This window comes from Agelaius tricolor, unplaced genomic scaffold, assembly GCF_023055355.1.
Source record: "Agelaius tricolor isolate 1412-34295 unplaced genomic scaffold, bAgeTri1.0.p SCAF_27, whole genome shotgun sequence".
In the NCBI taxonomy this organism is placed as follows: domain Eukaryota; kingdom Metazoa; phylum Chordata; class Aves; order Passeriformes; family Icteridae; genus Agelaius; species Agelaius tricolor.
In genome coordinates this window covers 10,554,981-10,581,917 of record NW_027269287.1, presented here as the reverse complement: position 1 = coordinate 10,581,917, position 26,937 = coordinate 10,554,981, and the positions used below count along the sequence as shown (strand labels likewise).

Below are 26,937 nucleotides of genomic sequence, written 5' to 3'. Positions count from 1 at the left end.
CCGTCTGCCCTTTCTGTGCAGTGGTAAAGTAGGTCTCTCATGCTCTGTGGTACTCTCCTTCAGGGTGGTGAGCCCCTATTACTTTCTGTGTACCTTCAGTAGGTTTCTCATCCCCTCCTTTGTCCTCCAAGTTTAAAGAAAGATATATTTTATATTTCTGCTTCTCTTACGGAAACCCCTAATCAGAGAGAAATGGAGATAAGTATCTTCCCTTCTCTCCCCTCAATGTCCAGACTCATCAACAGGTTGTTCCTGTGCTTTCTGTTCCAGTGTGATCTGACAGTTTAACCCATAAACTGGTAAGTTTGCAGTGGTTAGTTCTGCTAGCAGGGACAGCAAAGAATTGACATTTTCCTAGTTCATTCTCACGTTCCTAATTATGACTCAGTGCAGCTGGCTTTGACCTGCTGTGTATCAATAAAAATTTAAGTCTGCATCCCTATTTTTAACCCAGTGGACCCACTTCATTAATGCAAGTATGTTCTCTTCATTGAAGACAACTGCTCACTGAGACAACCCAAAGTCCTTCTAGACAGAAGGGGATTATCTCTTTGTACTTAATGTTGTTCCCTTTCCATCCTCATTACAGTAATTTAGAAACTACTACTCAGCTCTGCCAGCCTCTCCTTCCAATTACTCAGTTCAAGCAGTTGTTGCAGTTTTCCCTTTGTTTTTGTGATTGCAATATCTTACAGGGAAAACTGCAACTACTGCTTGAATCTCATAAGCAGATGGAAAGCAAATTTTAATTTCTGTATTAATTAAATTCAAGCACTACCCAACTGAGTAGCATGTGTTTCATGGGACTGTAGGAACCAATAAAGCTATTCATTTGAGGTCTTTAGGAAAGCTTTTACTTTTTCAGTCAAAGTGAAAAGGCTTCAGAAAGTAAAGAATAAAGCTGTCATGGGATAAAAAAAAACTACACTGAAGCAAGGTTTTCAGCTTTCCCAGAAACAGGCAAACCTGTTTGTGCATGGATATGTAATGCTTGCTTACAGGTATCTGATCAAGGACCTTTCCAATACCAAAGGGCATAACAAGTAAAGGGGGAGCCACAAACACAGCACAGAGAGACACAAACCCAACAGATGAACTAACAGAGGCAAAGACAAGAAACAAAAATGATGGGTTATTAAAAAACCAAAGGCAAACTGGAAAAATTGCAACTGATGAGGATGCAAACCTGAGGGTCCAGGGTGTCCAAGGCAATTGGACATGTGAAGGATTAGCAGGAGTGGGGATGGGGAGGTAGTGGACAGTGGTAGACAGCAAGGGGTACAAAAGGGACGAGTTACTCATAAAACACAGCCAGACAGCACCTTGTAAAGACAGCAGTTACGTACAGAGAGATTCTTCTTCACCTTTTCCTAAGAAAAAGCTGTATTGTCCTTCGGTAGTGAAGACACCTCAATGAGGAAAGAAATGAAGATCAACAGATTATCAGTGGCTACTAAATTTTCATGGCTTCACCAACTTGTTTGAAATGTTGGGAAATCTCACTGGTTTAAAGCAGTCAAGTCCCATACAGCTAAAGATGCATACCCACACACGCTAACCTGGCATGATACTACAGAACTCTGATACCTTTTAGTTTTTCTTTGCTTCATGCCTGTATGTGTTAAAAGATGTAAGCTTTTAGTTTTAGAGTGGATAATGATAATGCCCAGACTGATCTTTCTCTTCCTATCTTCTGACTCCACTTGGTAATCACTAACTGCCATAGAAACCACTAAGTGCAACTTCCATTACGTCACTTTTCCCAACCAGACAGAGGTGTCAGATAGATTAATATATCTCTGTTTTAACAAGCAACCTTATATGGTGAAAGAAAGCAAGACCTTTAAAACTTCATAGGTTCCACAGCTAAAAGTCTTTGTTATCCTCATCTTTTGAGCTCTAAGACAACAGCAAAGGGTACCTCAGCATAATAAAATCATACTAGAGGGTTTGCAAATATATTCAAGATTAAAAAAAGAAAAAGCTGTCTCATACTTCTCATATTAAATAGAAAACTTCCCATTTCCCTTATGAACACTCCACTTCAGAATCTGAAAAACACTTGTCCTTTGTATTGGTTTTCCATGGTAGCTTTTTGGTAGCTTTTTGGTAGCTGGGGATTTTGCATGGTAGCTTTTTCGGGCGGGGGGCACAAAGATGGCTCCTGTGAGAAGCTGCTGGAAGCTTCCACCATGTCCAGCCGTGCCAGTCCTGGATGGCTCTGACCATGGACATGCTGCTGGCCAAGGCTGTGCCAATGAGAGGGGTTGGTAACGCCTCTGTGATGACATATTTAAGAAGAAAATCAAAACAAAGTGCACACAGTTTTACTTCTAGTCAGAGAAGAGGAGGAGGTGAGAACATGTGAAGGAAACAAGAGGGAAACAACATGGAGACACCAAGGTCAGTGGAGAAGGAGGGGCAGGAGGTGCTCCAGGCACCAGAGCTGAGATTCCTCTGCAGGCTGTGGTGAGACCATGGGGCAGGGCAGCAGCCAGCCCATGGGAATCCATGGGGGATACAGAGATCCACCTGCAGCCCGTGGGGATCCATGCCCGCAGCCTCTCTGCTGCCCAGCTGTAGCAGGAGAGGGTGATTGAGCAACTCTCGAGTGCCTGGCTTTGAGCCAGTGTCAAATCAAGACACTCTTCAAAGGCTGTCATCTTCCCCCAGGAACTGCTTTCCTAGCATGTCAGACAAAACTCATGCAGGTAATAGCAAGACTCAGACAAAAACAAAAAAAACTGCTTCTGCTGTGGTTTTTTCCGCTCTGTACCCCAAAACCTACCTACTCTCTACTGATACTTCTTGACATAACATTTCCTCTTCTTTACTTTTACCTCTTTACCAGACATTGCAAAAAAAGTAGCTCTCTAAGTACTTCAAATGTTTGGTTACAAAGGAAGTGGTGAATCCATAGTTTGACTTCAGAGGTGTAGCAGCCCAAACAGACTAGAGTTAACAGCCAGATACTCTACACTTCTGGAAAAGCAGACAGTACCTTCTGGTATCCAGCAAAAGAGTTCTAAAGGGTTAGTTCTAAAGGGTTAGTAGTAGCTCTGGAAGATTTAGACTTACTGGAACTAGAAAACAGTAGAAGACTTGAAGCCCTGTGTCAAGAGAACAAATAATTATTACAAAGTGCAAGAAGAAGAGAATGACCATGCAGACATATTTTTAACTTCTTTCCCTTTATATCTGATGAAGATACCATGATGACAAGACAATCCTAGAAATCCTTAAGTAAATTTGAGAAATATTGGGCCTATGGTTCCAGTCACACTTTACAAGATACATGAAATACAAAATTTTCTAACCTTAAAGAGTTTTATCATATGCCATTACATTGAAATACCCCAGTGTCAGTGCTTAATGATATAAAAACCCAATCCCAACCACACATTCTGATAGTTCACCATTCTTTTATATTAATATTTAGTCATTAAATACATTATTTAAATGAACCTTGGAATTATTTGGAATACAGCTGGAATGAAAGCTCTTTATAGAGCTACTGATTGCCCTGAAATACAAGGACTAGAGGCAAATTTACTGCAGCATTCACTCAAGTCTATGAAAGAGATCTAAACATCTAAGTCCATTTTGCCAAAAAATTAACAACTTTTCTAAATGAAATCATAGAAACTATACATGAAGTAAAATACTATTTGAAGGGCTTAACTGCAGATCAACACTATGGATCCAGCTATTACTGTATCTGATGTGCATAATTAGAGAATTTACAAAAATAATAAGCATACCTCAAGAATCTTCCCATCCAGTTCAGATCAGGGGTCAGATTAGGGACGGATGTTCTTCAGGTAGTTTTATAAAATTTATACAGCAGAATTTATCTTCTAAAGGCACTCAACCGGAATCAAAGTACCATGTATAGTAGTACTTCTATATTACATCTACCTTTAATATGAATCAAAGAAGGTATATTTTCTTAACACGAGAGGTCAAATACCTGCTTTTAGTATCTGTGAAATACTTTTCCTTCAATTGTAACAATATAGAAATTGTATGGAACCTGGAAAGACTGGCACAAGCTCTTCTGGTTGCTTCCAGATTTTAAAAAAGGCAAGCACATCACAAAACATCATGCTGAAATTTTAGTAAGTTAGAAAAACATAAGCAGCAATCAGCTGTCCAAGTTCTGCAACTCTAAACAGTACAGTCAGCTGTCTATTGCCAGAAAGAAGTATCTTATAAAGAACTAACTCCTGTTCATCTCTCTCCTTTTATTGAACAAAGACCTAGGAAAGCTTTTGAAAAAGTCTTAAGTGTCAGTGTTTAAAAGAACCAAAAATAAGTCTGCTAAAATCACTTAATTCATATGAAAAGATGAAACTCCTGTCAAAGGAAGTGGATCGCGGAAGAGATTAGCAGTAATTACAAGGGGTGTCTGTTGTACAATGAATGAAAATGGAGTTCAGTATTGCCACAAAACAAAGGGTTTTTAGGAGATGAAAAGTTTATTTATAAACTGCCAACATTTAACAAAAACAATATTACACTATTTCCCATTTTCTACAGAAATACAATAACTTACAGCAGTGCTTAGTCCATTTTGTCACTAATACATACAAAAACAAGTCTGCTGATAAATAAGTGAAAAAAATCTGCTTACCAACCACCACCACTAAAATTGTACCTGTAAATTTTGGAAGACATCTGCACAGAACAGTTAGAACTGTAAGGGTGCTCTTTTTTATTGTGTAAGTAATTTTGTACTACTAGGATATGTGAAAATTAAATTACCATGCAATACAAAATGGTAAACGTAAACAGTAAAATGTTTATTTGAGATAAACAAGGTAAAACTCAGTGTGCACAATTGGAAAACAGTGCTAAGATGCCCTTCTATGTTTCTAACTAGACATCAGGAAAATGCACATTTTATATGGTGGAATTTCAAATACCCTTCACAGCAAAACCAGTTTTACAACCATGAAAATCTATACTTGGCCAGGCTCCACTGAGGGAGGACTAAAGGCATGGTGGAAGTTATCTAGTACTAGGTAACAACAAATAATTGTAGTACATCTCAAATCAACATGATGTAGATGAATTTTACAAAGCAGATTAGCTAGTGATAAGCATTTGTGGAGATGAAAGGGTGATAAATGTGGACAACAGCAACACTCAGGCCATCCACCGTTTATTAAGACATTCCTGTTCAATAGTGCATCAGTTATCACACAGCACTTAAAACCTCTCCAGTCATCCCTAAATATCTTGCACAAACCTCAAGCACTGGTATCTATTTGCTATTGTCATGCAATACTTCCAAAACTCAACTGCTATCCTGGTTTGCACACAGGCACATTGTATGAAACTTTCTGCCACTAGAAAAGATGACAAATCATGGAGGAAGGGGAGAGAATGGGGAGTTTTGAGCTGGCGCAGGAGGTGGAGGAAAGAGGGAGAGAGAAGGAGAGGAGAGAATAGAAGGGGAAAAAAAAACAGAGGGAAAAAGGAAGCTTCCTTAGCTACCAACACCCTGTAGTACGCCTAGTTCTTCTCTAGCTGCCCTTTTAAACCTCAAACAATCCATAACCTTAATGGCTCTTTTTCCACAGGGCTAATGACTACACAATACACAAACTGTTTTTTAACTGAAGCCATAAATACAACCACGTATGTCTTGTGAAAGACAAACAAGTCCCTTACAATTCATCACACTAAATATGTGATGGCTATCAGGTAGAGGCTGATACTCTCTCCACAGCACAGTGTGATCTGAAGTCAATGAAGTTGGTGGGAATTTTGAAACTCATTTCAACAGATGTAAAATAAAAATAAATAAAATTCAGATCACAAACAAATAACCAGATCCTGCAAATTACTTCTATACAAGAACCCTGGTGGGTTTATTACTTGCTCCCTTCTGAACTAATGAACACCCAAATTAAGTAAGCCAAGATTGCTCATATTAGCCATGGGCTTCCTTACATACCCTTTATACCTAGCAGCTAATAAGAAAAAATGAAAGAAAAAAAAAAAAAAACAAAACTAAGCATATGAGAAAAGATTTTTTAAGTTTTGCATTTAGGATGATAACCAATACTTTCAGTAACACCTTGTGATTTCAGGTGCTTATTTTAGGACACTTGGAATGAATCACATTGTCTAAGAGGAAACAGGAAGGTAGCTAGCATTTTCCAGTAAAACAGCTTCAAGGAAAGCTGTCAAATCCAATAATTCAAAATCAGAATACACTCAAAATTAATTAATTCTGAGAATATTTTATGTGATTTATTTTTACAAAAAAGAACGTGAGAAAAATACTGAAAACAAAGCACCAAAAAGACTACTTGTTTTTAAATACCAATTTCAGTCACTACTTATACTTTTCTCAAGTCTCCTTTGACGCTAAAGCACTCATGCAAAACATGCCTGTCCGTTTCCTTTCTGGAGGAGTCCTGAAAAGTATCCCCTGGGTATTGACTGAGCACCCCCAAATTGTCCCAACTTGCAAGACCTTACAAACTCTTTCACAGTCTCAAATACTCTCTACAAGCACTTGGAATAAACACCACCACTAATGATTTGGTTGGTGTGTGCAGGCATTTCCCCAAGTATAATGATAATCAGGCAGATTAAGACAGAGAGAGAAGGAATAGATTTCACTGCTTTCAGCAGACAACCTGGCACTGACCCTGCTAGACTCAGACTCAAGACTCAGGACAGGTCATCCATGGAGGAGTCTGCCAACAGGAAGCCAAATGTGGATGATTTCTGCAGCGTTCACAGGACATAAATACGGTTCTGCCATCCATCCATTCACACATACATGCACACTTATTGTGGGAAAATAAATATAGATAATTTATTCACAGATAAATTCTCTACTGTTTACCCCCCAAAAAAAAGACAATAATCCCCATCTGACAGGAATTCATCCTATGACAAAGTAAGACCACTTAAAAACAAACTTAACGCTTTACATCACCTATCCTGTAGAAGACTGGTCGTTTAGCAGATTACTTTTCAGTGTCTTACTGTCCTGTCATAATTTTAGTCTTTCTGCTACAAAATTTATGATTTATCTAATTAATATTGAAAATCTACATAAAATTTACAATGGTGACAACTGTGCATTTGAGAAATTTTCATAGAAAAAATATTGCAAAATATTATGTTCAAAACTAGTTGTATATCCCCCTAATAAGAAAGCTATGAGAATTAAGTATTTTTGCACAAATCTTGATAAAATAAATATTTCCCTACATAGAATAGTACTTTGATGAACACAATGATGTTACAAAATTAGAGTTTATTGGCTCACTTGAACACTGTAGTGCTGTCACTACCTTGGATCTTAATGCTACTTCAAAACATTTAAGACATCTATTACTTTGATTATATGAAAGTAGTGAGATTATATGAAGTTAAGTGTGTTCCCAAGTACACTTTTCAGTTTTAAATGTAGCTACTTCAAAAAAGAAAAACTGATACAAAAGGGAATGAACACAGCAGGTACATTTTGCTTTCTAAAAACAAATTCCGGTACCTCGTATCATTATGTGATTTTTTTTAACAGCAGATTAAAAAAAACACATTTCTTTTATCTACTCATTACATGCAGCCATTCAGCAAATCTTACCGTATTAATGATGTACCAATTTCGTAACTTTATTCACAATGAACAGACAGGTGTACCTCATCCAAGAAAAGCTCTTTGTTTAACCATAATTATATTCCATTCAGAAAAATGTGTCGTGAAGAAAACATGCACCTCACTGTGGGTTCTCCCCACCTCTGTCTATAAGTAGGATGTACAGCAGGCTCCAGATGGAGCAGATAAAGGTATTTAACAAATGTGACTTCAGCTACGAGTTCTGCTTTCCAGAATAACTCTGTTGCATGTAAGAGTTTGACAGCTATCAAAAAAGATTTAGCATTCAGAATCCTAACAAAAGGTTTTTAAATATTGAATCTAAGACCTATGGTGCATAAACACAGATGCTGTAAAAAGCTTCCCCATTATTACAACATACTTGAGATACTAATTACTTTACTGAATACTACTAGGAACTTCAGAGAATAAATCCAACAACTATCAGGAGCTTCCTGCAAGACTGCAACAGCAATTCAACAGAATAACAGTAAGAAGCAGATGAGATTACTGGGTACAGTGTTGGCATGTGAGTAGATTATAAAATAATATGCTAGACAAAAAAAAAAGTAATTAAAAGCCAGTGACATATTTACCTCTTGTTCCTTTTTAATCAATAATTATAAACTGTAAAAATGCACCCTAATTCACTATAATAGACTATGCCCTGAGAAGTAACATCACACACTAAGCAAAAGCCACTAGGAAGTGTCAGGTCTGCAGTTCAAAAGCATAATATATGGAATTCCCTGGAAGCATATTTCCTCCATTTTTCAGCAACACAGTTGCTTCTTCAGAGAAAAAGGCAAATGAAGATTTATGCTAATTCTAGTTTTCCCAACTTTAACTACAGTATTTTTTCCATTCTCCTTCAAACTGTCCCTGGAAAGCTTGATAGATTCATTGATTAAACCTCTTGCTTTTCACATCTGAAAGAGCATATAGGCCTAGCATGAGGTTCTGAAATAACTGAGCCTGATGAACTCCACTTACGGACATCAGTCAAAGTACTTTTTGGGAGGTAGTCAGAGTTACTCAAACACAAAATTAGGCCACTTCACCAATGCTTTGCTACATTCTTCTTTGCTGGTTGGAAGAACAGAGAAGAGGCTGAAAAGAAACATACCTCTGAGTACACAAGGAAAATATCATAGACAGGGACACTGAACTTCCTTTGATAGTAACTTGAATGTTAAGTGCATTTGAGATTTGGTGAGTTACACCCTATTCTTTGTATCTGACACTGATAAAATAGTAAGATCTAATTCCATATATCTCTCATCACCCAATGAGCGCGCAAAGATGCATTTTGAAGTGACATCAACATTTCAGTGTCAGTTCATTGCTTTTCCCAAAACTGCTCTATGAGATACAATTCAGCAGTTGTGGGTTTTTCTCCCCATTTTGTAAGTGCAATGGTTCACCTCCTACTTGATTTAAAAAAAAACCCAAAAAGCACTCTTCCCTTACAGAAGGCAAAACAAAACTAAGCAAACAACTTGTCCAAAAATTTAATTATCAAATCTCTGAAGATTCACAATCTAAATTATTCTCTGGTACTCACATTTTGCTCAGTGTATATGTTCTTGAAAAAAGTATGCTTTTTGAATCTGTTTATGCAGACAAACTTTTCCAAAACCCCTTCTTTCTGTTCATCAATATTATACAGTACTGTTTTAAAAATTCATTAACTATCTACTTAGCAAAAAAATCACTCCCATCCACAAAGTCTAACAACACATTCTAATTAAGCAGCACTAGAATAAAACTGGAAATGCCAGAAATTTTCATTATAAGACAAAAATCTAAGCTTTCTCACTATATTATCACTTTGCTTATTTGTCTTAAAGCAAATTACATACAAGGTAATTAATCAAATAGCATAAACTGACAAGTTATTTATCCCCTATTTAAATAACACATGGATTTTGTTGTATAAAGAATATGTAAGCAGTCAATAAACACAAATATGCAGACATGAGTACATTATCAATCAGAGCAGCTATAACAATGCGTTCCAATGACTTCATACAAGTTTGTTATTGTAGCTGTATTTAATGCTGCATGTTTCTCCAGTGACTGTAACACACAAGACAAACAAAATGCCAGTGAAGTAACAGTTACTGTATTTAGCAGCTGAGAATTTACCACTTTAAAATGTGGTTCCTTCTATTCCAAATTCTGTCATTTCAAATTACATTTGTTCCTCAAAACCCTTTGTTTCTAGTACAAACAAATTTCTACAAAGACTAATCCAGTGAACAAAAGAATCAATTAAAATGACACATACTACAGCAAAAGACAAATTAGGAAAGATGCTGAACTTTACACTAAGATGTTTAAAGATGGACTAGGTTTGATTTTATATTTGAAGAAATTTCAGAGAGTGAGAGCTTTGAATTCTGCAGTTTCTGCTGGACATTTTCCCTGCAGGAATGTTCACTGACTAAATTATTAGTCTCTGATCTCTGAAACACAAAACAGCTGAAATGCCTTATGTAAAGTAGCCATGCTCAGTACATTAACTACCAATGGCCAAAAGCCACTTTCTATTTTTCAAGTAGTGCCCAAAGGGGACTCTGCAGTAACACCAAGTGGTTAGACAGGTATACTGCAAAGGTCATAGTTCCACAACTTCACATCAGTTTGAGCTTAATGCAGTATGTTAGAAGTACCTCTTAAATAGTTTCGTGCATGAGGCTTCAGGACATTGATAGTTTGAAGCAATTTAGATATTATTTTTCTTAATATAATTTATATTGTTACTGTTAAAAAATTAAAGCTCAAAATTAACAACTTACTGTTTGCAATTCCTTCAAACAGAAAGATATGACTTGTTTCAATTTCACTATTAAGTTTTCAGGTCTGCAAACATTTCTAAATGTAACTATTCTAACTGGATTTAAAGAAAAAGAGTGCAGGGGAGTATTTCCATGAGGTGCAGACTTTAAAAACCCACACTTATGAATCATGCTACAGCCATCAGTGTTTTACAAAAGCAGTAAGAATATCAGCACCATCTCTAATCAGAGTTCTCAGAACATTCTTCCAAGTACTAAAATTCAATGTAACTCTATTCAGTTACATAGGACCAAATCTTGTCATCCTACAAGAATGCATCACTTGTGCTGACATGAACAGGAACTATACACATGTATAGGAGGGCATCTGCTTAAATGTTTATGATGTCAAGTTCAAAAACACAGAACTTCCACAGTACAGCTCTGAGAATGCTAACTAAGACTCCAGATTATAGTCTGGAAAAACTATATAATGAATTTCAAGTCAGATTCCAACATTAGTATTTTCTTCTGAAAGCCTCAGTCTTTCCAGTACAAGAAGAGAGAATCTCTTCCCTCCACAGTTCAAGGAATGTTTCTCATCATGCTCCAACTTCCAAGATTGCTCCTATCACTAATATTTTTCTCATAAACAAGAAAATTTTGCCAGGGTAAACAGAACACACAAATACATTACTAAGTAATGTAAGACTAAGAACCTGATCTTTAATACACTGCCCTCTTGATTTCACACTTTCCAGGCTCATACGAGTCATTATTGGGATACTGTTAATCAAGCTGACCCAGGCTTCCACACATACTTTAATGCATCATCCATATTCACTAAACATCAGGTCTCCTGGGATGTGTAACAGCTCTTGCTCAAGTTAAGTTCCTAAGGTCAGACTCGTGTTTGTACTTGAACCTACCCATTTGTCAGTGATCATTGAGGCAACATATGACAAAACTGTGCTCTCAAGCCAATCCCACACCTCCTTCAGACAACAGCTATGTTTTCTGCAACTAAAATCATCAACCAAACCACCAGAGCATCCCACAGCACCTCAAAGCTAATGTATGCATGTAATACATGCATACCTACAGAGAGGCAGGTGTGGATGCCCTCTGGAACAAAGCTTTGATATGGAGATGCTCAAGCCTAGATCAGTCTTATTTATGTACTGTAAACAGAACAGTGTACATTTAGAAATGTCATTTTTAGCTACTTTGTGCCTGAAATGAATCATGAACATACTCTCAAAGACTGGAGGTGGTCTGTTTTCATACTGAAATGCAAGAGTAAATGCCATTCATCAAACTTCTTAGAAGTGCAGGAACTTCACATTTTGAGTGCTTTTTTATTCAAAGTGACATCTTTTGAGCAGGCTACCTGTGTTTTTTCCTCCCTCATTTTTTCTCTCTGCCCAACAGAAACAGCATCTTGAAATTTTTGGTCAAGAGGCATATGGGGCAGGAGATAAATAAAACTATTATGGCAAGGAAACGAACTTGAAAATCTAATCCCCCCAGAGAATAGTCTGCTTTTAAAAGAGGCAATTTTGCCATTGTATGGACTTCTACAGAAGTTGTAGAATGTTTTCCCTGGGTCTGTGTACCAGCACAATTCTACTAGTGTAAAAAATCCCTTTTACAGACAAATTCTAAGGAAATGACAAAATACACCATTCATAATTGATTTTGAATTCCCTTAAAATTTACAGTTATGTAAACAGATGTATGGCTGGAGTAGAGCTCTTCTTTAGGAGTAAAAATGGAAAAAAAAGCCCAAAACAACAAAGACTGAAGCTCTTAAAAAAAAAAAAAAAAAAGAGAAGGGAAAGGTTAGCTCCCTCCTTGATGTCACTGTTTTTTTTTTAACTGTATAGTCTCAATCATTAGTTGGAAGAGCTACTTTTTACTCCATCCAATATTGGATTTGTAGGGTCTTGATTAAATACAAGTTACCAATGTGTGATTTGGTAGGGTGAGAATCTGTAGTGTAAAAAGGACATTCAGAAATGTGTATCAAATGTGATTAAATCTGGACTGCTGAGATAAAATAAATAAATAAAAACCAAGTAAGAAATGAAGATAGTCTGTTTTAAGAAAGCAATTCACAAATACAGCCAAATACAGGTCTGGCTGTGGTTGAACATGTGTTTGAACTATTTTCTGCCACATTTTCCTGTATCTGCTTATCAAGATTTCAACCTTATAGACCTTCCTATGAAGCTAACATGACAATTAATAAGCAAACAAAAAACCAATTTAAAACAGTAAAAGGTCTCACAGCTCCAAAATTGTTACTGAAGCCTTCAGAAAGAAACACTATATTCTGGTGTTCTACCAAAGACTGCTATATAAAAATAATAGCACTCACCAAACATAGTCTGGATCCCATAAGGTATTAGCATGATGCCATACAGGAACAAACTGGGAACAGGTTTAGCTGATAGTGACAGATTCTCCCATTTTTTTCAGACACTCTGTTTCGCAAGCATTTCAAACTTTTTTTCTTTTACCTCTTTTTTTTTTTTTTAGTCAAATGATTCAGAGTCCACCTTAATGCAGAAGTTAAAAAAAAAGTCATGGTAGGAAGCTGGTAAGAGTGATTTCTTTGAGAGATTAAGTAACAAACTGCATTTGCTTAATAAAAACATATGCCAGTTCTTTAATAAAGTGACAGATGTCTACTCTGAAATTTAGCTTTAGGACTGACCGTCAAAAGAGAGAGAAACACAGAGTTAGCTAACACTTGCAACCAAGACATGCATTTGTGTCTGAAAAGAGAATATTGCACTAAGAGAAGAACCCTGAAAGCTTCCAATGTTTCCTTCACTGACCTAAAAAAGTAACTAACCATTTTCTATAAGCAGTAGCAAACCTGGCTTGGTCCACATCCCTACAAGTTGATAATACTTTATCAACAAACCGGTATTCCATTTCTGGACCAAGAGAGTCCTGCACAGGAGCACGCTTCAGGCGTTTTGTTTCTTGGGTATAACCTTGTTTGCTGCTGGATTCATTCAAACCATCAACATCCATAGCTTGTGCCATGTGACTTGTTGCAGGACTGTGGTGGGAATTATTCAGACTTTCATCACTGCTGTCCACAGATGATACAGATGTATTCACAAGAGGAAGTTTGTTGCTTAAGTGCTGCTGAAGGTAGAATACACACCTTCTTCAAAGGAAAAGAAAAGAAGAAAAGAAAAAAAGAAAGTCATGCACTGAAAATAACCTGCTGCTACTGAACTACTGCAATTCATTTGCCATCCCACCAGACTTTCCTCACAGACACAAAATCTGCTTCTCTGTGCACACTGTACTAGAAAGGTCTCCATCTTTGGCAAATCTCCTGTTACCTAGTCAGGAACCTGCACCCAGCTAGTAAAGCAAACATTTTCTGCACCCAATCATCTGTTGACATTTTGTTCGTTGTGTGTTGTTTAACATTTAAAGTGTGAGGAGGCTCATTACCAGCATCTTGTGTCTCTTGCACAAATTACAGGGACAAGTGGAGCTTACACCGCAAGATATTTAAGCCAAATCAAATTTCCCACATAACAGCTCTGATTATGCTCTTGAACATTTTCCAAATGTTTAATACATAGTATTTTAAAAAATCTTTTATTGAGTGGTACTTCCTAAAACCAAAACAATTTGTTTGGAAGTACCATGTGAAGAATCATCCACAAATCAGAAGGAAACTCTTTTGATCAAGTCCTCTTACCTATGACACCACAAGGTTTCATGCCCTGGGTAATTATCAATCAGTTCACTGCAGAGTTCCATCTCTTCGTCTAAACAGCCAGGGAGATCCACACTTTGCTCCTCTGCACAGGCAGCTTCTGTCCCTGCACTCTCTTCCTCCTTCTGAAGGCTAGGGTTTTGTTCATTAACCACTTGCTTTTGAACCAGTATGTTTTTGTCAGTCACCGTTCTGCGTATCAAGGAACTGAGCAAGAACTGGCGGTAATGAAATCCACTATGGTCCGAGACATGCATGGATACCCAATATTTAGTGGATGAAAGTTCATCAAGGAGAACCTGAAACAAAATGCAGGCACAGTTATCAACCAGTATAGTGGAGGAACTTACCACTACTGCTTCTGCATTAAGGTAATCTCTTCTTTGGGGATTTCAGCCATTGTGGTAATGGTTTAAGAATACACAGGAAAAAGAACTATCACTGGGCCTTTTGTACTATGTGCTGAAAAGCATCTTGGCATCCCTGCAGAAAACAAATTAATACTTCTTCCAAACTGTGAAAAGGTTTTTAAGAAACCTACCCACAAGCTGAGTGGAAAAAAAACCCAAACCACTTCTGATACGAAATAAGCAGTGGTTTAAGAATCTCAAAATGGTTAGCAATAAATACTATTTAGAGGAGGCACAAACTACACTGCTATTAGCTTTAAGAATTTTACTTTTTAACCAGTGGATTGTGGGTGTCAGAAGGTAGGTGAGTTGCTTAAAAAGAAAAAACCCAAACTTGATTTGCACCTTGATTTTCCATGAGAGAAAATCAACCATAACATTATGTTTAAAGTCCTAGAGCTGGTGAAATATAAAAGTATGTGTCCATAATCAGGTTCCTTGATTTTACTACTGAAGAACTCCTAGAAAGGCGTTCACAACAACTCTGGTAAATACTTAAATTGCCAACTGTAGCTCTGTTTTTAACACTTCTGGCTCCTGTGAATTGTCTCTTAATTCTGAGTGCTTTTAAAATTCAAAATTCATTTCTGGAGAGAAATGCAAGTTTGGGTCCCAGACAAAGCTTTCACTATGCTTTGCTTTCTCTGTTAGAGCCACTGGTTTGGTTCTTTTCACAGGCCTTAACCTCTCTGCTCAAACTGCTTCTCCTCCAGAGCTTTAACTATCCAAAGAGTTTAAAACTACCCTCTTCATTTACTTCTAAAGACTTTTGAAAGTAATCTTAATAGTCTTACGGTATACTCTTGCTTTTAACCTCTTCTCCTAAGCTACCTACATCACTTAACAAGACCAGCTGATGCAAAACAACTTTCATAGGTAGAAGTCCTTCTTTTAGATATTGCAGCACAAAAGCCACAGCCTCCCATAAAGAAAATCATGGAAACACACAACACTAGGTATATAGCTTGTTTGGGGGGCATTTGTTCTAAAAGAAATTGGAGCAAATACAATGTAAACAGCGTCTTCTGTCTAGATAATCATCATGTTTTTCTAAATCTTGCCAAAAGATACCACCATCACCTTCCTTTTAGAGATCAGCAAACTGAAGTGCAGTATTAAGTAACAGCTCACACACAACATTCTTAAGGGGGCTAAAACTCCATGTCCAGATCTGCACTTTAAACCATAAGATCAACTTTTCCTTCCTTTCTTCATAGAATTGAGCTTAGTATTTTAAACTTTTGAACTTCAAAATTTGTAAGTCTATCAAGAACAACATAAGGCTCAGAAAAATCAGATCAGCCTTTATTCAGCTGTAATTGATACTATACACATTTATGCTCAACTGAGACCTTGGAAGAATCCAATTATTTATCTGAAATATTTATAAGCTACAAATTTACAGGGGAACATCTTAATTATGCATTTTAATTCCCTGTACAAAGGGAACAAAATTATTTCCAGCATTACTCCTTACCTGAACCAGAACACCTCTTTTAAAAAAGCAGCACAGAAGATTGCCATGAAAATATCTTCACATCTACAAAAAACAGCCTCCTACCTAGGAATCTCAGAGTACCAGTTGAAAATGCTTCTAACAACTGGAAGTAAAAGAAAAAGCCAGCTAATGCCTGAATTCCAAGACGTTCTTTCTTAGAAAGCCAGCTTTCTTCATTTCCATCTCTATCAGTACAAGCCCTTTGCCACTGTTCTGTGAAGATGAAACTATATGAAAATTCCTCCCTCCCCACTCTTGACAACCTCTTTTCTACCTCTGGTGGTGAGCTGACTACCATGGAACTGGCAGCCTCTCCCAGAACATGACGTGTGCTCAGTGACCTTCATCTCAACCTCTGGGTCTGCACTCCTCTTACACCCTCCTCCTGACCATGTGCTTGCTTGTTTTAGAGCGCTTTTCCAACTGTAAACTGCAGACCTGAACTTCCTCCCTGGTCTGGGACACTGGGGAAATGCAAAGGAACTGGGGAAATATCCTTTTAAGGATAAACAAATAAATAATATAGCATTCACATAAACTAGCACTTTTGAAGACCCTGTCATCTAAGAAAAAGCTAAGGCGTTACTGGCTACAAGAAAAACCACTTTCTGTCTCATGAACATGTTGTCTTCTGGGCATCACACAAGAGAAGTGATGCCTCATGACAATTACCCCACTACTTGTTTGCTTGCTCGTTTTACTGTAGGGTCTGATTAGTCAATCTCCATATTATGAAATTGAGTATTTCAATCTAAAGAAAACAAAAAAGTCAGTCAACCCTTGCTGAACTACACCCTATTTTTCTATCTGCATGGTTTCACTGAAGCAAAATGATGTGTATGAATTTTAAGACTATACTCCTCTCTATCCCAGTTCCCTAGTTATACACCCACCTTTTAGTAGGTATCTGGAGTCCATGATCTAACCCCAATAACTGACTGGACAGTCATGTGAGAAAGCTGGAAATCAGGCTTTCCATGGCAAGTACCCCAATACCAGAATTATTAGATTAGCTTCAAACTATCCATTCTTGACAAATCCTTGATTTATATTAATGAACGCTCTTAAACACTATGTAAACTTGCTAATGCCATTCAAATTCTGCAGCTAGAACAAACTGAAATTTCTATATTGAAAGAAGATAATGTTTTTGACTATCTAGTGTAAGAAAGAAGGAACATCTATATCTTTTGAGTAAATTTTCCCACTGGGCCCAAATTTTTTTCTCTAGAATTTTACATCTTTTTCCCAGAGCTTGAGCTGAGATTCAGTCTGCAGTAGCATTAAGATTATCAAACCAAAGGGAAAAGAATAACCAAAATCCTATTACACGGCCTACCTCTTGAAATCCTCCAAAGCAGATCAACAGCTTTGTTAATGATAAACTTATTTTGAGAAGTCATATTTAAATGATAATACAACATACAAATTATGTTTCTGAGCCTCTGCTTCCTTGCACACTTCAAACTACAGGCAAAGTTTGTATTACAGCAGAAATACAGCCCTAAATAATACAGGTACTCCTTAATTTCAGGCAACCTTGCAAGACTTCAATGGCCATAGAATCAGTGACGACTGTTTTATCTGTCAGTTTTTCAGCATGATTCTAGTCTTGCATCTTGTTGAAATTTATCATACTTTTCAGATATTCAAACAAAGAAATTGCTGAAGGTGTTACATGAGACATAAAGCAAGTAAAAAACCTCTAAAGAATGGAAAAGCCAAGGCAAAGCTGGACAGGACTTGGTAAGAGGTGCAAAAAATAACAAGAAGGGACTGTGTAAGTACACAGGTCACAAAAAAAGATCAAGGAGAGTGTATGCTCCTTAATAAACAAGAATTGGTGGCAACTGACATGGAAAAGGATGAAGTACTGAGTTTGCTGTCTCAGTCTTCACTGGCAGTCAGGCCTCCCTCCCAGTTCTCTCTAGTCCTTGATTTTCTAGACTCTTGTGTGGGGAAGCAAACTCCCTCCCACTATAAGCAAAGAGCAGGTTCAGAACCGCTTGAGGAAGCTGAACAGGTCTATGGCATCTGAAGATCCACATTACAGAGTTCCCAGATAACTGGCTCATGTTGCCAACCCACTGTCCACTGTATCTGAAGTCACGGCGGTTAGGGGAAGTCCCCAGTGACTGGAAAAAGAGAAACACTGCTCCCATTTTTAAAAAGGGCAGAAAGGAAGACCTGGGGAACTGGAGACCAGTAAACCCCACCTGTGTGGTTGGCAAGATCATGGAGCAGATCCTTCCAGAAGACATGGTAAGGCACCTACGAGACACGGAGGCGACACAAGGCAGCCAGCAATTGTGCCTGACCCATCTGGTGGCCTTCTATGACAGAGTGACAGCAATGGTCAACAAGAGAAGACTAACAGATGTCATCAATCTAGATGTGGAAGGCATTCAATATGGGTTCCACATGACATCCTTATCTCCAAATTTGAGACAGATGGATTTGATGGAAGCTCCATTCAGTGGGTAAGGAACTGGCTGGATGGATGCAGCCGGAGAGGAGGGGTCAACAGCTCTGTGTCCAGGTGGAGACTGGTGATGAGCCCCTCAGAGCTCTATCTTGAGACTGCTCCACTGCCCCCTCCAAGGAAGTATTCAGTACTGGGCTGGATGGGGTCCTGAGCAACCTGATCTAATGAGTGGCATCCTTGCACACTGCTGGTGGTTGGAATGAGACAGAGATCCCTCCCAAGCCAAACAATTCTGTGATTCTATGAACCTGCACATTTTTGTGAAAGTCTGTAATGCCTGCTTTTTCCTTGTTCTCCTTCTTATTTGCCTTTTTCCTTGCATCATATCTTGCAACTAAACACTGTATAATTCTGCCTCTTAAAGTTACCTAGACAAATTTTATCACAAGTTTCTTGCCGTCTTTTATGCTCCACACTTTTCCCTAATTTTCCTGTATCCCAAACACCTTCTACTAGGCCCCCTGATGAGGTGCATTGGTGCTGTCCTGAAAAAAACCTAGAGCCAACACAGATACTTCCCAACAGGTTTAATACATTGGTGGAGGGACAATAGCACCAGTGAAATTTTGCCAGAGGTAACAGAGACCACATGGACAACTCTAGACAAAAGTATCACCTCCATAGTCTTCATTCTAAAAAAAGTAGATCAGTAGGGGAATTGGGATGGTAGGCCAACTGAATAGACTTTGGAATGGTCAAATGAATTTAAAATACTTCCTTCACAGGCATGTTTGTGATTTGTCACAAAATGCACTCACAACTGACAATGAATGAATTCACCAAAATAATTCCAGTTCTGCAGAGAGTTATTTCTATTACAATGTAATTATTTTTCTTTAATTAAATCAGTAAGGAATAGCAAGTACAAAAAGCACTCAAGGTGTAATCCTGATCTTCAGACTACTGTTACCAGCATAATGGACGCAGAGCTGTTTAGAACTTGTTTTAAGGCATAAAATGACTTGGATTTTCTTTAACAGTGCTAACTCCCTTCACCTTTTAATAAGCTCTTGAAGATATTAAAGTTTCTGTTTTCTGTAAATATAGACCTCCAACCCTAACTTCTAACCTCCAATCTCGCTGAATCCTGCAATTCTTCTGAGTTTTCTGAAAACTACCTTTTCATATACACTTGCTAGGCAGATGAGTCCAAATTCTACCCTGTCTCTGAAATGGGCATAAAAATAATGGCTACATTGTCTCAACAATGTCCAAATTACTTATTAATTAATTTGGCACATAGGGTTATTACCTTATAACCCTATGTGCCAAAATGCAGAAGCTGCTGTTAAAAGTGAGTGATGTGTCACTGTATCAACCTAATACTCAAAGAATTCACCTAACCACTGAGAAAACATGGTATGACAAAACTGCCTAGACCATGTCACATTAACTAATTTAATTTGCTGCACGTCTTGAGAAAACATTCAACACTGCATTAAGTGTCCCTGAAATAGTTAAATCAGGTCCCAGTGTAAATGCTGTCAAAAAAATACTGCTATAGCTGAAAAAATTAGTTACAAGCACTACTATGCCTTCTCCAAAATTCTTGCTGTCTTTACTTGGTCCTTCAAAATTCTGAAACCACATGTAAGCTGAGTAAGGGCATTGAAACACTGCTTTCACATTATCAATTTAATATCTGTTATGCATTACCTTTTTCCTCAACTATGAATTTCAAGACTAGTGCTGGAAGAATTACTTAGAGTTCCCCATTCCTTACTTCGGCTCACATCGTCCCTCCTATACTCTTCCCACACATATGTTAGCACCAAGTACTAAGAGAGAAACAGAACTTTCTATACAGGCAAGAAAAATGTGTTAGTTCTGCTGAGCAGAACTTGCTTACACTGGCAAGAAAAATGCAAAACATACTCACTGCAAGATTTTGTCCCCTTTCTTAAAACATTCTTAGCTACCTGTGGTAACTTCACTTGATACTCTTCATTCAGGTTATATAGTCTGCTTTGCAAACCAGTATTTGGGTTTTTTTGAGGAGAAAATTTAAGAATTTATTCACTATTGTATTATACCTTGACAGTGAGCTTTGCCAAATGCTGTAAAACCCAGATGCGATGGGACCAGGCATTGTAGTTGCTTGGATATCTCCCAGCAGCTTCAGAGCAGACATTCATTTCCTCCTGCACCAGTCGGTGAATCCTCTCCACAGGTGCTGCTCCCAGGTTTCCTTTAGTTGCATGACTGGGCAAGGAGTTTTCCTGAATTAGTTGTTGCAGCACCCATCGTCTGGTTAAACGATGTAAAGCGTTAATGGTGAGAGAGCAGTTTTAAGAGAAAAAGATGGTTTTTCATGTGCATAAATCAAACCTCTCCAATATTTCTACTCTCTGAACTATACTCTAGCTAGGTAATGAGTGAGCAGTAAACAACCATCTGAATGCTTGCCATGCTATAAACTATGACACGATCATCACACTCCCAACACAGCTGCACCAGTTTGCTCACTCTAAGTGATCACAGCTACTTACACAGCATTACAAAATAAACCAGAAGGAAATAGCAAATTTGTGAAAGAGTGCAAGCAGCGTGTGCATGAAATTTCTAACTCGCTCCTCTTTCAAAGTCTTGCACAGCACTAAAAATGAAGTAGCCAAAGCAAGACAGAAAGAAGTGATTTAATAAAAAATTAACTCTGCTTATATATATGCTTATATACAGATGCTTAATACATCTGTAAAAGATACTAAGCAGTACTGCACACTGCAATTCAAACTGGTTTCTGTACACCACCAGCAGTAGCAAAGCCCAAAAGTCTTGTGGTTTCAAGGGCTATAGGTATAAACAAAACAAAGTTTCTGCTGATGATTACACATACTTGATTTCATATATCTGAGATAAGCATAGATTCCTATGGTTCTGGTTTTTTATTTTGCTTTGGACAAAATTTTAGTGGTATTTTTAGAGGCAACCTCAATGCTGCATCTGCAGCCCCAGCACAAAAGGGTTCTACAAAAACAGATTATAGATGTGTAAATTTCCACAGAGCAGCCCATGTCAATGGAATTGCTATGGTCCTGTGTGGAATGCTCTGGAGAGACTGACATCCCCTGGTGTGCAACACAGGGGTTATCCTGTTTGGTACTGGCTCACATTGGTTCCAAAACCAATGAATTGCTACTTTCAAAGGTGTCAAAATTTCTTTTAACTCCAAGTTAAAAGAAATCAATAAACAAAATAAAAGTAAGAAATTAACTTTTTTGAAAGAGAGAATTCTATTTTGCAAGCCATATGTAAATTTATTTATCTACATATATATAGGTATATAAAAAATATGTAAGTTAACTATGTATTTAAAAAATTGTTAACTCATCTGCTTTTTCTTTTATTTGAACACATTCACAATATGCTTGTTCACATGTGAGTTTTATCTACATTGTATCTTTTTCACTCAGTTATCAAAAAAGAACAAAGTACTGGAAGACAATATTAAAGATAATTTATAAGAATGCAAATTTAAACTGACTGTTTCTCAGCATAAAGTTACAAGCAGTGTATGAACACTTTCTTCCTACACACCGTTTGCTCTAAATAAATATGTACAGCTAAGCAAACCATGCTCTGTTGTATAACAGTATTTTATGAAATGTGGTAATTTTGAAGAATTAACTTTTAATTTTTAAAAATATCTTTGATCCAAACATCACCTTTTGTATTTTTTTTGTTTCAGTCCACAGCTATGCAAGAAATAGAAAACTCAAAAATAGTCTAGGCAAAAAAAACTCAATAAGCATGTCACTCTTGAAAAAAGATATATATTATTTCATTAACACCAACATCTGAGTAAAACCATAAAGACAAAATTTTTCAACTCTGTAATTATTTCAGTTTCTTAGAACAAGCATGCTTTATAAGCCAAGGAAATCTGAAAAATTACACATGCAGGAGAGAGTGAAAAAATACAGACTTCATCGTCTCTGTGGCTACATCATCAAAAACCCATAAAATTAAATTAGAGCTACTTTCTAGGCAGTGCAATCATAACCTCAGAAGACGTTAAAATATATTTCTGGAATCTGTTGAATATCATGGTATTATTTGTTTTTCTTTTTTTTTTTTTTTGTCTTCTTCTATTTCCTGCATTAATTTTACTCCCATTAATTTGGAGTCACCTTCACTTTTGCATGTTACTATTGCTCTTACAATTCCTGGAATGACTCCAAACAAACAAAGGACTGTTAAGTGACAAAGTCACAATCAATAGATATACTGACTGTATATGCACAAGATATATTTGAAACCCCAAAATATAAAGCAGGAGGTCATCTGACAAAATAAATTACAGGTATTTGACATCTTCAGTGAGTGTATCTCCCATGCATAAGAAAAAACAATTTGGTTATGTTTTACTGAATTTATTCACAGCCCCATTATAAGTTTTTGCATCTTCTGCCTGAGATTTAATATCATGGGGGAATAGGAAACCCAAAATTAATCATTATCCTGATGCAGAGAAGTATTTTTGCAAATCTTATTTCCTAACATGTATCAATCAGGGTCAGCATATCCAAATCCAAGCCAAACATTTGTGCAATCATCCTTAAATACACTTTTCTGATGTAGGCAAGTAAGAGGAAGAAAAACAAATTATGACACTATCAAAATACTCCTAATTTAGATTTGCATGGAAATTATAGTCAGAATTTTTTATTATTTCTAAAATGTAAATAAATATAAAGAACCTAACATTCTGACTTATTTGATAAAAAACATATTGATCATCATAATGATATGGATGGCATCAGGTTCAGAAGCATTAACATGCAAAAAAAATCCAATTTTTCTGGTGTTAGTTACCATGTAGAAAAGGTAAACTATGACAAACTGCAAGTATATTATAACTACATACTTTTGCTTCAAAACCATCAAGCAGCACAAGTCTGTAGCATGAGGATGATGAAAAGAAGCTGAATGTCAAAATTAAAATTCGATGCTGCAGAAATTCATTGTTGTTGCTGTATCAATGAAACACCTTGGAATATTCCAGGCATTGCTTACTAGGTTTACCTTGAGACTTTTAAGTTCATGCACGCACTGACAAACAAGAGTTTACCAACAACTTCCACTTCCAAAAATTCTCATATAGTCAGTAAGTTTTATGTTTTTTATAGAGTATGAAGTCTCTATTGCAGTATCAACTTTACAGCTGCCCTACTGCTGGACATGTTAAACACAAACATTGCAAACTGCTTCCTAATGTGATACATTTAAATCTCTTTAGGGCTGTCTATAAAAGGTTGACATAGCTTTTTATTTGGAGCAATGGATCTATGCTTCACTTGGCTCTGCTACAGGCATTTTATGGTCAGTCATGACTGAGATGGTTAGCTTTGTGAACCTGAGTAACTCTGGAGTTAAGCTTTCCAAACACGTGATTTGTTATTTTAATATCCAGTAGATGTGACTGAATGATTTCATTTAAGTTAGAAATTATAAAAATAAATTCACCAAACCAATAAGACCAGTATTGAAATGGAAAAGAACCCAGGTTTATTTACAAAGGTTGGCTTTAACATAATCTTCACTTTCTGAAATGTAGACAAACAATACAGTAGTAAATCTGAGGGAAAGGAGAAACCTACAGTACTCAAAAAGTTAAAATTGATGGAATCCGAATTTTCACATTGAGGATTTCAGGTGCTCAAGACATGATAAATGTCTAAGGAAATATACCCCCCCTCCAAAGTTTACTTCAAAAGCGTGCAGCAGAAAAAGTACACATGATTTCAATTCTAAGTGTAGAAAATAGACAGGTAGCTTTAAAAGCCAAAGCACAGTGTTCTGCAATCACTGGTTCAAAGAATCTGATATCTAGATCCTCCTGCATCTATGATTCTCCTTAACCCAAAAACAGGAAATAAAAAAACCCTAGGGAAATTGTTTCAGGAGTCAATAGAAGGCAAAGGAAACCAACCTATGAATCCATGTTTCTGGACTTTTTGGAAACTTGGTTAACGCCAGTTTTCCAAGATGCAAATCTTTAAGTGGATTTAAAGTGCCAGACAGTATTAATTCTTTCCTACAAAAGATAAAATAAATCTGTGTGAATAAAAGTAGTAACCTGAAAACAGAACACAAATCCCAATAACAAACTGCATGGCATTTCTTTTGTATCATAACAGAACTTCACTGTCAAACTACAAGAGTTTAAAAACTCTCTAGTGCTTTAATCCATTCTACTATATATACATATGTACTATACATATGTACACAAAGAACTTTATTTTAATCTGAAGTCATACAATCTGTTAGTTCTCAAACCTACCCAGAAATTACTGAAATTATAGGGTTACATACATGAACAAACATCCCTTCTTCAAATTAAGCCCTTAGATCATGTGTACATCTGGAAATACTCTTACATATAGCACTCCTCCACACCTTTAGTTTTGAAATACTGTTCAAGATACAGTGTCAAGGTTGCTGTTGCCTAAATTTATAAGAAAAAGGAAAATATTCTCTGTGTGTAGAATGTTTTACAAACTTAACAAAAAGGCTGCAATTGCTCAGTTTACTTAAATGTAAAACAATCTTTGGTTTAAAAAAATTGAAAATTTGCCCTGACAAAACTTAATGTTCATCCAACACAACCCTTACAAGAATACCTCCTATAGACAGAGCAAAATGAAAATCTGTACTTGGCCTTCTCACCTTCTTTGCACAGAATTCCCTACCCCTCACCCTCTTCTTTCTAGCTCTGTAACTCTTATTGCCTGTCCTGAGCATGTTTGTAGATATCACCCCATCACTGGTTACTCCAAGGGCATTAGTCTTCATACCCTATTCTCCAATCTAGTAGGTAGCAGCTTTGAAGTAAAGTTACAGTAAATTCCGAAGTTAGAATCTGCAGAAAGAAAACACACATTTCCCAGAACCTGCAGAAGTCACAACTAAAAACTGAGAGTGCAAGAAGCAGAAGAAATTTTGGCATGGGTTTGGGTTTTGGTTTTTCTAATAATTTCTGGTTCATGGTAATGATAGGCATGGCACAAGAAAGTGAGGAGCAGATGATCAACTCTCTGAACAAAAAACCCCAGTGGGAGGGGAGGAAATATTTTCTGGAAAGATCTGCTATCAAATAAGAAGCCAAAACTCCTCTGCAGTCTGATGCAGAAAACATAATGTTGTCCTAAAGTTATGGCCCAAGTCTCACAAACAAATTGACATATTTCCTTTCTGTCCGTACATATTTTCTGTCTGAGTTGGTAATTTTTAGTAGGAAACTGACTCCATCTGGTACCTTGGCTTTGTGTTGCTGTAATTGAACTTAGAACCACGGTCAGAAGCTAATGGTTGCAACACTAACAGTGAGCAAATATTATTTAAAATTGAAGCAGAGTAGGGAATGTATAAATCCTTAAGCAAGTTTTGCTTCTGATAGCTACTGGAGCACCTGTTTTTATCTCAACCAAGTTCCAGCATGCTTCAGATTCGATGCTTTCAGATGGTTTTTAACAGGCAGTTCAGATATACTGACCAGAAGTGGCAAACTGATCAGACTATTCTGTTCTAATGCTCTCAAATTTGGAAAGCAGACAAAATAAATATTCAGGGTCTGCATTGGAGCAGGTGGAACAACTGCTGCGTTACTGCAATGCAAAGGTGACATTTTGGTAAAAATTACTTACCACACAGACACAATGAAAATACAGCTTTTAAATCAGTCTGATACTTAAAACAAATGTATGTACATTTTTAACAAAGATTTAGATTACCAAGCCCCCTACCTCCCAAAATCTGAACTTTCAGTGAAGTAAGTGTTCTTTCTGTATCAAAACATAGACTCTTAACTAAGCAGCTTCACACTTATACACTCTTAAACTTCCTCTTTTGCAAAGTTAAGGAACAGTACAGACAAGATCCACCTTCGCTGCTGTAGTAGAAAAGCTGCTTTTAGATGTAATGATTTTTAAATGAGAGGTTCTCCCATTCACAGAGGACTGCAAGCATTAGTATGACTGAAGTACCATACACTCCCACATAAACCTCTTCTGAGCTCTTTCAGCTAACATCCAACTTGGGATATATAATTTCTAGCTTACTTTCTTGCTGTGTGGATCATAGATAATGTTTCAGTCTTAAGGATTATAGCTCCCATAAAAGATAATCTGGAGTAATTTTTACCTGCCTTACGCTAACACTTTCCAAGTCATTTATATCTGAAAGCAAAATGTGACTTTTCAGAGCATCTTGTTACCTAATGTCTTTTCATCAATTGTACATGCCAGGAAGTATAACAGGAAGAACAAAGGCATTTATAAAAATTCCTTTACAATCACTTCCATACAAATTTTGGTCATTTTAACTTGCAAGACTTTTCAACTTCTAAAAACACAAGCTAACTGAATTTAGGATTAACAACTGGAGATAT

At 37.0% G+C, this 26,937-nt stretch overlaps 1 protein-coding gene across 2 annotated transcripts in view; it reads right to left on the bottom strand.

Moving 5' to 3' along the window:
* Positions 1 to 4,459: 4,459 nt before the first annotated feature.
* The window catches only part of PTAR1 (protein prenyltransferase alpha subunit repeat containing 1), a 35,867-nt gene continuing 13,389 nt past the window's right edge, over positions 4,460 to 26,937 (bottom strand). The window contains exons 4-7 of one of the 2 annotated variants that reach the window (XM_071448558.1): positions 24,481 to 24,585; positions 20,582 to 20,795; positions 14,138 to 14,454; positions 4,460 to 13,588 (exon numbers count right to left, since the gene is read on the bottom strand). In XM_071448558.1, the coding sequence (XP_071304659.1) occupies positions 13,240 to 13,588; positions 14,138 to 14,454; positions 20,582 to 20,795; positions 24,481 to 24,585 (985 nt within the window). In that variant the 3' untranslated portion in view covers positions 4,460 to 13,239. The remainder of the gene's footprint in view (positions 13,589 to 14,137; positions 14,455 to 20,581; positions 20,796 to 24,480; positions 24,586 to 26,937) is intronic. The other variant, XM_071448559.1, reaches the window with a different exon arrangement.